Raw genomic sequence first — 14,805 nt, 5'->3', positions numbered from 1 at the left:
TCATTGCACAATAAAAAGATAATAGTCTCTATGAATTCTTTCCAGGTCAACCCAGACTATGAAGAAAAATTTGAAAAATTTCCATTCATCTTTGGTCATCTGAAACCACTTCTTACTCCATAACATCCTCATGGCATTTTTCACTTCTGCATTCCTCAGTGTATAAATCAGAGGGTTGAACAAAGGTGTTCCAATTGTATAAAACACAGCTATCATCTTATCCGTGGAGAAGGTAGTTGCAGGGCGTGTGTATATAAATATGCAAGGACCAAAGAACAAGATGACCACAGTGATGTGGGAGATGCAGGTGGAGAGGGCTTTTTTCCTCCCCTCTGCACTGTGGTTTCTCAGAGAATACAAGATGATGACATAGGAGACCATCAGCATGACAAAACTCACTGTACAGATGGCTCCACTGTTGGACACCAAGAGTAGGTTGGTCACATAGGTGTCTGCACAGGCAAGTTTTAACAAAGGCTGCAAGTCACAGAAGTAGTGGTCAATCACATTGGGACCACAGAAAGGTAAACTCAGGGCCAGAAAAATCTGAGCTGAAGAATGCACACAAGACCCCACCCAGGCCAGGGCCATCAGCACACCACAGACTCGGTGGCTCATGATGGTTGTATAGTGCAGGGGCTTACAGATGGCCACATAGCGGTCAACAGCCATAAGGATTAGAATGAAGATCTCCAGGCAACCAAAGAAATGGAATGTAAAGACTTGGAACATGCACTCACTGAATGAGATAGTGGTCTTCTTCAAAAGGGCATCCACAATCATTCTAGGAGCTATGGAAGTAGAGAAGCAGGTATCAGATTAAGGATAAGTAGGAAAAGGAAGAAGTACATTGGACTCCCAAGTGTCCTGGCTGGTCTTGATAGTAGCAATAATCAGCAAGTTACCCAACAGTATCCCCAAATAGAAAATCAAGAAAATGGCAAACACTATTTTCTTCCTAAGAGGATCCTGGGTCAACCCAAGTAGAATGAACTCAGTCACATTATTGTTCAGTTGCATGATTTCATTAGTGAGATGGGATGAGTGTGAAAGGGTTTATCTGCAAAAAAAATAAAGAACTAGTCATAGTGTGTAACATGATGGTATGGACTATTCTTCTTGGGGGACAGTCTACCTGCGATTTATTAATACCTCTTGCTAACACTTTGTTCTTTAGTTTTTAAAGGCCCCTGCGAAGGCTTACTACGAATTTCAAGTAAGCTCCTGTAGGTAGTAATTTCCTACAGAACTTTTTGAATAAAATTACTTGTTAGTTTTGATATGATACTTGATTAATTTTGTCAAGTTATTAAATGCGTAATTAAGAGATATGTCTCCAGTTGTTTCCTTCATTTGTTTTTCATGTTCAAAAATTTTATGACCGATGTTTTACATGTTCTATCCCTTGGGATTTAGAATATATATGACTGCCTTTGAAGGTTCATGCTAAAGATATAAAGTCTCATGTTTAACTCAATTAAAATGTCATTTATAAACACTTATGTATCATATATTTGTTATACATACATAGATAGATAAATATATATATATTATTTTATACATCTAATATGCTCCACCTCTTCCTTACATACTTGCTCCAGTTATTATAGCATGAGAAATGAAATGGGAAACATGGGCTTTAAATAATCTGCTGTTATCATCGTGAATGTTTGTGATATTTTGTAATAGTTCAAATGCTAATGAACAGAAAAGCACGTTATTTCATAGTCTATACTGTCTAAAATATCCCAGTTTCTATTTTTCTTTTTCCAGTTTCTGAGAAGCACCCTTTAGAGCACTCAGAATCCCTGACGTTAAATTTCTATATCCAGGACAGTGGGTTATTACTCAAAAGTTTGTATTTTTTCTGTTAAGAATCTTAGATCTGTAGTGATTTTTTTGGATGGTTGTGTGGTTATATTCCTAGTAGAGTTTGTATTATTCAAATATCTGAAAACCCCAGGTTCTCAGATGAGCACAAAGAAGGAGAAAGTGGAAAGAGATGTGCTTTTTAAAAAGAGGCAAAGTAGATGGTACAGCACAGGGAATGAAATCCAATCTCTTGGGATAGAACATAATGGAAGATACTATGAGAAGAAGAATATATATGTTTATGAATGATTGGGTCACTATGCTGTAAAATTGACACAACGCTATAAATCAACTATCCTCTAATAAAGACATAAAAAATAATAAAAACAGGCCAAGCAGATTTTCAGATACTGTCTTCTCAAGTCTTCAAATGGATAAGCCATTTTAAGATTTCTACATTTGTCAAAAATAAAATGAACAGATGACCTTAGAGAAGAGCTGAAGGAAAGTAGGCAGGCAAAGGTGGAAGATAGATGAGGGTGGTATACAGAGTGTTAGATGCGGAGACCGGCTCAGCAGGTTGGGGCTGAAGAACGGGTGATGTGAAACTTAAGGGAAAAAGTTAACATAAAACAAGACACAGAGACATTTATCTTAAGTAAAGTTGGGAACCAGGGGACTCAAGGTCTCAGGAACAAAGAGCACCACTTCAAGAAACCACACTGATTTTAATGTCCTCATTCAGCTGACCACATGAATAGCTTATGCCTTTAGGTCTTTGTTCCTAAGTCATTTACCAGCACTGTGACTGTTTTTCAAGCAGGAAGATGGGATAAAGTAAAGCGGGACAAGATGGAGTTTTCAGCAAAGAGACTAAGAAAAGATTGTAGGAAACATGTCTTGTGACAGTTAGGTGGATTCTTCTATCTTTGAAATTTTATTTTACTGCAGAGACCACAGTGAAAAGCATTGCTTACCTTTAAAAGTCTCTATCTATCTACCTCTCTCTGATTCTGTTATACAAGCACATCCATCTTCAGAAAAAAATTTACACTCTATTTCTTTACAGAATTTACTATTCTTTGTGGGAAGGTTAATAATCTCAAGATTATTTATCACTCAATAGCCCATGCAAAAGAATATATAATCTACTCTCCTTAAACTCTTGATTCTGTCTAACTGGATCCCATAACTCCTGCTTATGTGGTCCACAGATACCCTAGAAAAATAGCCTGACCTGAAAATCAAAAGGTGGCCATAAAATTCAATACCTGTAACTCATGCTTTCTATGCCTGCTTGCCCTCCATATTAAGTTATTTATTTTATTCAAATCTTACCTGACATAGAATGGATGCCCCATGAAGCGGCAAAGGGAAATGAGATCCAACACTAAAGAACGTTGGCAGGCACAAATATTGATGAAAACGAAAGATCTCTATGCTTTTTTTTTTTTTTCAGGAACTCCTCTTCCACATATACACACATCATCTTTCACCTTAATTACAGCTTTTAGTCTCCTCCTCTTCAGGTTTCCTCTGCATATTCTCTGAGAAGTAGGTATTTAACTTTCCAAATTAAACCTCTGAAATGTGCCAAGTGCAAACCCTAAATCTGCGATGTTACCGTAGAAGAACCCCACGTGTAATCATTCTATACTGTGCTGTACGGTGTTCTGCTCAAAGACGTCAAATGGAGACGGAAAAGCCGCCATTCTCCAAAAGCTCTTTGAAGGTCATTATCTCCATTCACCGCTTGTCTGATTTCTAATCCACATAATCTCTTTCTAAATTTCTAGTATCCACCGCTCTTAGTGAGGACATATATTGTTGCTCTATCTTACATGAGAATTATTTGTGAACTCTCCTTCATTCTGCCATCTCTAAAATCTGTAATAAACCATAGACACGAACTATATTCCTCTATTTCTACACTGCAATGATGACTTTTAACATACCTGGTGCACATAAAAAGTTCATTGAGTTCAAAAGATACCTTTTCTCAACATTTGTGTTCCTTCTGTTTATTTCCTCTATTAACAGTAAATCTCAATATAAACTTGTTTTAATTTCTTTCTCAGAGTTATCTGGGAACAACTAGATATTCAAAATAAACATACTAGAAAATTATGTTGGATTCTTTTGTAATGATGCCTCTCTGTAAAACATGGAGATTATTTTTCACTTACCTGTTAGAAGCTGCTCTGAATTAGGGTCAATTCTGACCTTTTTTTTTTTTTTTTTTTTTGACAGCAATCTCCTAACAGAGCACTGAAAAAATATTCTTGCCTCTATTCCAGGGGGAATATTTTAAGAAATAATGACATAAGTTATTTACATCACAGAGGTCATTATTCCCTAAAGTTTTCCTTACCCTGCTAGTCAAAAACAACCTCTATGTAATAAACTTAACTTTGATTTGTATATTTAGCTTATATAAGGATAGCAAATTCATTTTCCTCAAGCTCATTAATCACATGCAAACAAGGATTTGGAGTTTTTAAGGGCTTCACACTGATCAACAGTACCAGATAAGAAGAAGAAGAAGAAAGAAAAAAAAAGAATGATGGAGAGAGGGGGTAAAGAACAGAAAGAATAAAAATAATACCATTCATTAAATAGGAAGTGTGTCACCCAGAAACAATTCTGCTACCAACCAGAACCTGGAATTACCCCTCCCTGTGTTCATAAGTAGAAACATAGCAGAACAAAAAAGTATGCTATAATATACTCAAAGTTTTTAATAAAAAAAAAGTGAATCGAAAATTCAATACACACACAAAAGATGTGTCTTTTAAAACTGAAGAAGATATAATTTGCTTTTCTGTCATGATTAATGATTAATGATGCTAAGCATCTTTACAAGTGCCCCTTGGCCCCCTGTATGTCTACCATATGATTCAGCAATTCCACTGCTAATTATACATCCAAAGAAACTCTAATCAGTAGCCTATGATAATCTACATGGGGAAAAGATCTAAAAACAAATGGATAGTGTATACATGTAACTGAATCACTTTGTTGTACAACAGAAAATAGCACAACATTGTTAATTAACTGTACTTCAAAAAAATTTAGAAATTAAAAAAGGGGGAAAGAGGGTGAATAACAACACCTACACATTGTTTAAAAGATGAAAAAAATACAACTATGTAAAACACTTTGTATATTGTAACTGCTAAATAAATGTTGCTTAGTATTACCAATACCAATAAATAAGAAATAAATGACCACTAGTAATAAAAAAGCAATAAAATTGATGAATATGGATGAAAAACTCTCAAAACATACTGCAAATTTTATTCAACAGCACATTAAAAGAGTTATACACCATGAGCCAAATGGGAGTTATCCTTGATGCAAGAATGGTTTAACATACACAAACCAGCTCTCCTGGTCATAAGCTGGTGTTAAAAATCTGTTAAGGAAATTCTTATTCCAGGTGCCAGTCTTTAGGTCTGAGGTGCCTCATGTTAGGCTCAAACCCTCCAAGTTTGTGATAGCCCTTTCTGCTTTGGGGTCACCCACCAGGGATTTGGGTCTTAACTAGGTTATGTCTCAGCCCATTCTACTCATCTCAGTGTTTTTTCATTATACTTTTAATTATAAAAGAGCTGCTCTTCTAGATGATTTCCTTTAACCCTGCAAAAAAACATGATCAGTGCCTGCTTTAGTAGATATGAATTCCTTTGACCAGTCAACAATATTAAAATTTATGTAATGTCACCATTTCCAAAGCTAATGTAATTCTAGTGATTTAGGGAAATTTACAGGCTGCTATTTTAAAACACAATGATGTTTTGTTCTGATTAATTCAATGAAAACAGGACACTTTAAAGAAGCACCGAATAAACCTGGAGATATAGTCAATAAATGTAGACAAAGAGAAAATTTTACCTTCAACTTAGTATGCTATATTTGATAATTCAAATGTCTCTTACCCCTTGACTTTGGGTAGGGGGCAATATGCATTAACTTTTTCTGGAGCTTGCCAGTAAAATACTTTTGTCCAAACTCATGAACTATCCAGAGATTTTTGATCCATCGAGGAATGTGGTTCATATGGAGTTTAATTGGAACATTAGCTGTATTAATTTTGAATGGTGAATTTGCATAGCATAAAAAATTGGTAAATACTGTGAGAAACCTATTCCATCTGAAGTTATTATTCAGCTATAATTTTATCAAGGAGAAAACAATTTTTTTTTCTTACCTTGAATTTGCTATTGCCAGAAGACTTCCTAACTTCTATTTTTTTAACAAAGCAAAAATTATCAAGCTCATAGTGTTCAACAGCTAACTGTACTTAAATAAAGTATAATAAACATTCAGTCCATTGATAAATTTTCTCCTTACCATTATTATACCTAACACTGATTCCTAGTTTTCCTAAACTAGGTGTACTGTTTACTGGTAGATTTATTGATCTAAAACAAATTGATTTATTTTTTTAATTTTTGAAATAATTTTTATTTTTTCCATTTTATTTAGTTTATAGTGTTATGTCAATTTTATACCATATATAAAATTGACCCAGTAACACACACATATGTATACACATATTCTTTGCCTTATTTTTCATTTTAATTGTAGTCATTTAGGATTGATTGCAGAATTTAACATTCAAGCAATCTTGTCAATGTTTTGTGAGAAATCAATCACCTTGTATAAGCTTAGACACTAACCATTTTTCTCAATGTTTTATTAAATATATTATTTTCCTAATTACAAACCCTTTTAATATGGAAACGGGAATTACTTTCTCCATTTCTATACTATTTGTGAATGTTGATCTTATTGATAAACTTTTTTGAGTCATATTGTCTACCTTTATAGAATGAATACGCTATTATATAATTCAGAAATATAATAAGGAATACAGAACAATTTGTATACCTCAGTATCATACCTGGTTCATAACCACACATTACCTTCCTTTTTCTTTTCTGTATATTTTGAACGAACAGTTTCTGAAATTGCCATGCACAAACACATAACTGAGTCCAATGAAGAAATAAAGGTGAAAAATAGCCAAGATAATCTTGAAAAGTAAAACATAGGTGGTCTTCTTATATGTCCTGATTTTAAAACTTACTATATAGCTATAGTAATCAAAACAGTGTGGTATTAACATAAAGACAGGCATATAGAGCAATAGAATAGATAATAAAGCCCCAAAGAAACTATCACATGAATGTTTAAATGACTTTCTACAAGAATTTCAGGACCATCCAGTGGGGAAAACACCGTTTTTTCAATAAATTTAGTTGTCAAAATTAGACGTCCACATGCAAAAGAATGAAGGTATAACTTACATAATATTCACAGTATACTCAAATGGATAAAAGACCTTAACATCAGAGCTAACACTATGAAACATTCAGAAAAATTAGAAAGTAAATTCAGGACATTAGATTAATCAATGGTTTTTTTTTTTTGAGTCAAAAACAAAGCAAAAGAAGAAAACACAGGTATATGGGACTGTATCAAAATTTAAAACTTCTATGTATCAAAGAACACAATCAACAGAGAGAAAAGGAAACTCACAGAATGGAAGGAAATAAATTCATATCTGGAGTTAGTGTCTGAAATATAAAAGGAATTTTTACAACTCAATAACAAATAACGAGTAAATAGGCAAAAAAACTTGAAAAGGCATTTTTTTCAAAAAAGATATACCAACAGACAATAAACACATGAAAGGATGTCCCAAATCATCAATCACACTTGTGCACTGTTTGTGGGGAAGTAAAATAGTGCAGCTACTGTGAAAGACAGTACAACATAACTCAAACACCTAAAAATAGTATCACTATATGATCCAGCATTTCCACTTCTGGGTACATATGCAAAAGAACTGAAAGCAAGAACTCAAAAAGATACTTGTACAACTATGTTTCTGATAGCATTATTCAGAAGAGCTAAAATGTTCTAGAAACCAAAGTATCCATCAAGATATGAGTAGATAAATACACTGTGGTATACAGTCAATAGAAGATTATTCAACATTAAAAAGTAAGAAGACTCTGACACATGCTAAAACACAGATGAATTGTGAGGACATGTTAAATAAAATAAGCCATTTGTTTCTCATAAACTTTATATTATAACAGATTTTTATCTACAGGTAGTTGGTAAAAATAATTCAGTTTCCCCTATTATCATCTTATATTAATATGGTACATTTGTCAAAACTAATTAACCACCGTTATTACATGATTTTAACTAGAATCCACGTTAGCCAGATTCATTAGTCTTTAATGATGTCATTTTTTCCCTCCAGAATCTGATTCAGGAAATTACATGTATTCGGTTGTCGAGTTTTCTTGAGCTCCTCCAAACAGTGACACTGCCTCTGACTTTTCTTGTTTCAGATGATTTTATCAGTTTTGAGCAGGACTAGTAAGACATTTTGTATAAAAACCCTCCATTGGGGATTGTCTGATATTTTACTTGCAATTAAGCCAGGGTTATGAGTTACTGGGAGAAAGACCACAGAGATAAAGTGCTATTCTCATCACATCACATCTGTGGGTACATACTGTCAACATGACTTGTCCCTCTAGATCTTGATCACCTGACTAAGGTACTATTTGTCGTAATTCTTTATTTCTTTTTTCTTTTCTTTTCTTTTTTTTTTTTTGTCTTTTGAGGGCTGTACCTATGGCGTATGGAGGTTCCCAGGCTAGGGGTCTAATTGGAGCTGCAGCTGCCAGCCTATGCCACAGCCACAGCAAAGCCAGATCTGAACCATGTCTGTGACCTACACCACAGCTCATGGCAATGTCAAATCCTTAACCCACTGAGCAAAGCCAGGGATCGAACCCACAACCTCATGGTTCCTAGTGGGATTCGTTTCCACTGTGCCATGACAGGAACTCCTATTTTTCCTTTTTTAGGGCTGCACCTGCAGCATATGGAAGTCCCTAGGGTAGAGATTGAATCAGAGCTGCAGCTGTCAGCCTACACCACGGCCACAGCAACACCAGATCCAAGTCGCTTCTGTGACCTGTGCCACAGCTTGAGGCCACGCAGGATCCTTAGCCCACTGAGTGAGGCCAGGGATGGAACTTGAATCCTTAGGGACACTATGTCAGCTTCTTAACCTGCTGAGAAACAACGGGAACACCTGTCACAATTCTCTTTTGTAAATTTACTCTTTTCACTCACTCCATACTGCGTGAGTTCTTTGGAAAGAAGTCACTTAAGTGTGTGCACAGTTCACACTTAGGTAGTGGAGAGTTTGAGGACAGAGAATATAAATAAATCATTTTTTGGGTATTCTTTTGTCTATTAATTCCTCTTTAGCTATTTATTATTCAGTTATTTGCATCATTATAATTCATGGATATTTATCTTTTACTTTGAGTTATATCTCAGCTCAACTTTGCTGCTGATTTTTTTTGTAGCTTTGGACATTGGAGGCTCATCCATTTGGCTCCTGTGAGCTTTGGAGTATCCTCATCGGTGTATGAGTGTGTGAAGGCAAGTGACACTTTGGGGAAGGACCTTCCCTAGACTTCTATATTTTGCATCACACATGTTTAAATACTCCTATGGTGAATGCCAAAGAGATTCACTTTCCAGTCAAAATCTTGTGTGAGTGTGAATTTTGGAAAGTAGGGGATGAATCTGGGATCATTTTGGTCTCTCTTCTTGCACACAAGTGAGAATCTAAGCCTTCTTGTGAGATCAAAGAGTTCCTGGTTCCAGGTAAGCCAAATTTTAGGGTAACATTTTAAAAATTCTCATTTGAGTAAAGAGCACCCAAATTGCCTTGGGGCAAAAAGAAGACAACTGAATAATTCAAACTTTCTCCATGGACTCTTACAAAGCTGGTGATGGTTATTTTGGGGATCAAGTTAGTTTTATATAATACTTGGAGAAAGTGAATCTGGTCAATGTCATTGTGAGTGACTAATACATATGATGCATTTGTGGAAGGATAGAAAGTTTGGGACATTTCTAGGTGTGTTTTATATTATAAAAGATGATGGAAATAAAGAACCTGCGTGGTAGCTTCTGATGGAAATGAGCACTGCTAGATCAGGGGTATTGGAACTGAGGATGTTAAGGATAAGAAAATAGAAATAATATGCGCTTGAAAATTTTCAGGATACATTCCACAGATAGGATGATTGGTGGTGGGTGCAGTAGGATGCAGGCTTCCCTCTTCCTCAACATCATCTGAACAGGGTGCAGAGCAAAACACTATTAGATTGTACCCACTGGATATTTTATTAAAGCTTTCTTTCTTGCAACAAATATTTGTTAAGCAGCTTAAAGTTTTTAGATGCTTAAATTCAGTAGCTTATAGACAAAAACTCTGATCCAAATATAGCCCTCATTCTAATATGCATCATTTCTATATGTAATTCTAATATGTTTATATCAATATATGTACATAAGTAAATAGGTATGTTGTGAATTATACACGTGTCTATTTACCTATCTCTACAGATACATACATGTATAAATATGTATATATACATGAAAATATATTTATATAAATTTTTTTTTGGTCTTTTTGCCTTCTTCTAGGGCCACACCTGTGGCATATGGAGGTTCCCAGGCTAGGAGTCTAATCGGAGCTGTAGCCACCAGCCTACACCAGAGCCACAGCAACATAGGATCAGAGCCGCATCTGCGACCCACACTGCAGCTCAAGGCAATGATGGATCCTTAACCCACTGAGCGAGGCCAGGGATTGAACCGCAACCTTATGGTTCCTAGTCAGATTTGTTAACCACTGAGCCATGACGGGAACTCCAATATATAACATTCTTAACATATATAAACTGCAAACAATTTTTAATTTGATTGTTGAAGAACTTTGGCCTGAGCAGATTTGGAAAACATCCCAGAAAACCAGTGAACCTTTAGTTAAAGGTAATGTGCTGTTCTACTATGTGGTTAAAAACCACTGAATTCCCTAACTAACCCTATAGTTGATTTAGCATCTTATTCATGCTCTTGAGTCATGTTATCCCCAAAATACTGCTGTCCTTCCTGCTTCATCAGAAGGCAGTTGGTATGGTTCAGGCATATGCCACTGTGAATAATACTCCATCAACTAAGATGAGATTTCAAAAAGCCTCAGTTTTTTAATGCAATACATGACAGTGTTTTCAAATTTTACCAAAGAGCACATATAAAAAAATGGGTATGGTTCGTGTCTATGATGCCAAGAAAACCATTTTGTACACAGAGAATACAATGCATGTTTTTGTTGGCATTCTTCTCAATACAATTCATTTATATGAGTGTATGTGTAATATGTATAAATCCTGCTTTTAATTAAGACCTATCATGCTAGTATACAATTCTGTCCTCTTATTTTTCACTTTAGAATATGCTTTGGACATATTTTACACTTCAGGCACCACTGCATATGTATCTGCTTTACTTTTATGAATGCTTTATCAATGAGTAGTATCAATATAAGTATAATCCTTTATTCATTAAGTTCCCTTCAGATGTATTTTAAGTCCTTCCTCATCTTTTGCTACCAAAGACAGTGTTGAAATGATTTGTCCTTGTCCGTAAGAGTATCTGTCAGAAATGGGATCACTAGACCCATATCCGCGTGTAGTTTCAATATTATAATGCTGAAAATCACCCCTTACAAGATTGAGCCCATTTAGACTCCTGCAAAAATGAATGGGATTGACTACCCACTCTGTATGTCAACTTGTACTCGTCAGCACTCTCTATGTCAATGAATTGAACCACAAGGAATATTAAAATGATAGGTGAAAAATTTATCTAGTTGGACATTTAATTTGAAATGTTAAAAGGGAATACGATTGAGCATATTTTCATAGGTTTAATTATATTTAGTAAGAAGGCTGTCTTAAAATTGATTACTGGGCCCATTATTTATTTGCTGTATTTTTCAAAAGTTAACAAATTTATACTTGGAAATTTTATTTTTGTCTGTTATAAGTCATACATATACTTTATCAGTTTGGCACTTATAGTTTGTTATTGATTATGCTACTATTTGGAGAATGTAAGGACACATAAAACAATCTGTCCAGTGTTTGACATATAGCTAGATATGAATAAATGCCAACTACCTTTTTACTTTTATCTTCTCTTACTCGAGGTGAAAGTAAAGGACATTCAAGATTTGTATCACAAAAATTATATTGAAAGGTTTCAGATATGACTTGGAGCTTCCTGAGCTCATTTATTAAATTCCTGGTGTTTAACCTTAAATCTGAAATTTGAGTGTTCTGATTTATGGGAAATGTTCTCCTTTTATTTATTTCCTTCATTCTAGACTCAGTGAAACCTCATGTCTTAAGAAAACATATTGAAATATTTAGAAAAAATAATTAATAAGGAGACAAATTTAACTTTGGACAACATAATATAAAGATTATAAATTTGTTTTGTTTTGCTTTTGTTTGTCTTTTTTAGGGCCACATCCACAGCATATGGAGGTTCCCAAGCTAGGGGTCAAATCTGAACTACAGCTGCCAGCCTACACCACAGCCACAGCAACACCAGATCCGAGCTGCATCTGCGACCTACATCACCGCTCATGGCAATGCCGGAAGCTTGACCCACTGAGTGAGGCCAGGGATCGAACCTGCATCCGCAAGGATACTGGTCAGATTAGCTTCTGCTGAGCCACAATAGGAACTCCTATAAATTTTAATAATAGGAGCTGAATTTGAAATCATAAACAACTAGAAAGTTTTGAGAAGTAAAGTAAAATAAGGTGAATTAAAATAAACCTTATAATGGATTGAACCAACCGATGATGTATTCATCGCTAAAACTTGATGTTTATTTTCTTTCTCTCCATCCCACCTTCTATCCTGTGTGTCTGTGTTGGGGGGAGGGGCACATGAGAGCACACGCTTAAGTTTTATTATGGAAGATAATCAAAATATTTAGACAATTGTTCTTTGATATAATATTTACCAGAAGATTATCACTAGATTCTTTGTTCATGAATGTGAAAGCACATTTAGTAAGGCATATAGAAGTTTGCTCTACTTCTGCAACACATTACCTTAGTATTGATCTGTCCTTGATAAAACCTGAAGAAAACATTCAGTTGAAGAATTTATTCACTCATGCCAAACAATCTAAAAAATATTTATTGAATCTGAAGTGTTATTTACTTTTCCTTATTTTCCTATTCCTTATATCATTATTTTCATAGGAAATCTTGAAAATAGATTAAATAGTATGAAATTTATTTTCTTCTGGTAAAAGCAGCACACAACAGGTAAATGATTACCCATTGGAAAGTGGCAGTTCCTTGATCAAGCTTATGTATTTGGCCTCCAACTGTAGTATTCACTTCAAGAGTTTTTTTTTTTTTTTTCCATCTTTGCGGATTTTTTTCTAACCCATGGTTTCCAGTCATCAAGTGAAACAATGCAGAAAAATAATAGTGTAACAGATTTCAGACGATTAGGATTGACACAAGATCCTAACAGGCAGAAAATGGTGTTTGCAATTTTCTTCATTTTCTATGTGGGAACTCTGGTGGGCAATTTGCTTTTTATTGTGACCATCAAGTCCAGCAAGACCCTTGGGAGCCCAATGTACTTTTTCCTATTTTATTTGTTGCTGATAACTGTTTCTCAATTTCCACTGCCCCTAAACTAATTGCAGATTCTCTGTCTGCAACGAAAATCCTATCTTACAATGAGTGCCTGAATCAGGTCTTTGCACTGCATTTATTTGGATGCATGGAGATCTTTGTCCTTGTCCTCATGGCCATGGATCGCTACGTGGCCATCTGCAAGCCCTTGCATTATGCAACCATCATGAGCCGCCAGGCCTGTGTCATCCTGATTGTTCCGGCATGGATAGGGTCTTTTCTACATTCTATGGCTCAGATTATCGTGGCCTTGAGATTACCTTTCTGTGGATCCAATCTGATGGATCACTATTGCTGTGATACGCAGCCCTTGCTGAAACTTGCCTGCATGGATATTTATGTGATGAACCTACTGGTGGAGTTTAACAGTGGGGTCATTTGCACAATCAGTTTTATAATTCTGATGATCTTATATATTGTCATTTTGCATTTGCTGAGAAACCACAGTGCAGAAGGGAGGAAAAAAGCCCTCTCCACTTGCACTTCCCATATCATTGTAGTCATCTTATTCTTTGGTCCATGTATATTCATATACACACGCCCCCCCAACCACTTTCCCCATGGACAAGATGGTAGCAGTATTTTATACCATCGGAACACCCTTCCTCAATCCACTCATCTACACACTGAGGAATGCAGAAGTGAAAAATGCCATGAGGAAATTATGGTATGTCAGAATAACCTCAGAAAACAGAAGATGAACTGTGGACCTGCCTGATTATGTGTTGAGTCATAGCTTAACTGAATTTGTACAGATATCAAATATGATAGTGTATGATTATTGTGGAATAAAACATACAATCACATATAAGATGTGAGTTGCTTTTTTTTTTCTAGGTCACAAGGAAGATGAATGCCAAGGTTTCTTGTTCCTCAAGTGACCCAATTTTAGGTGTTCTAAACATATTCTCCAATCAAAGTTTATTCTGAAATAAATGCATAGGTTTTCTTGTTCTCATTTATTTTTAATTTCTGGGACATTAAAAAATTCAGTCAGAGTTCCTGCTTTGGCTCAGTGGTTTTGAACCCAACTAGTATCCATGAGAACATGGGTTTGATCCCTGGCCTCACTCAGTGGGTTAAGGCCCCAGCATTGCCATAAGCTGTGGTGTAGGTGGCACATGTGGCTTGGATCCTGTGTTGCTGTGGATGGTGTAGGCTGGCGGCAACAGCTCCGATTAGACCCCTAGCCTGGGAACCTCCATATGCCATGGGAGCAGCCCTAGAAAAGGCAAAAAGACAAAAAAAGAAAAAAGAAAAAGAAAGAAATTCCTACATATCAATAACAAAACATAATCTGATTGAAGACAAAGAGGTTGAAAGGACACTTTTCTAAAGAAGACATACCCATGGGCAATAAACATACAAAA

General features: G+C 35.5%; 1 protein-coding gene and 1 pseudogene across 1 annotated transcript; one reads left to right on the top strand and one right to left on the bottom strand.

Moving 5' to 3' along the window:
• On the bottom strand, positions 1–1,020 carry LOC125124481 (olfactory receptor 4C16-like). Its single transcript, XM_047774591.1, has one exon. It carries the CDS (start codon positions 781–783, stop codon positions 1–3), a length of 783 nt encoding a protein of 260 aa, XP_047630547.1. The 5' UTR covers positions 784–1,020.
• Positions 1,021–13,206: 12,186 nt separating this feature from the next.
• On the top strand, positions 13,207–14,136 carry LOC125124068 (olfactory receptor 4C11-like; annotated as a pseudogene).
• The last annotated feature ends 669 nt before the right edge of the window (positions 14,137–14,805 follow it).

Source organism: Phacochoerus africanus, chromosome 4 (assembly GCF_016906955.1).
Source record: "Phacochoerus africanus isolate WHEZ1 chromosome 4, ROS_Pafr_v1, whole genome shotgun sequence".
NCBI classification, from domain to species: Eukaryota; Metazoa; Chordata; class Mammalia; order Artiodactyla; family Suidae; genus Phacochoerus; species Phacochoerus africanus.
This window is presented reverse-complemented; position numbering and strand designations above follow the sequence as displayed.

Excerpts from the sequence above, each read along its gene's own strand:
- LOC125124481 (XM_047774591.1), bottom strand. The coding sequence starts at position 783 with ATGATTGTGGATGCCCTTTTGAAGAAGACCACTATCTCATTCAGTGAG.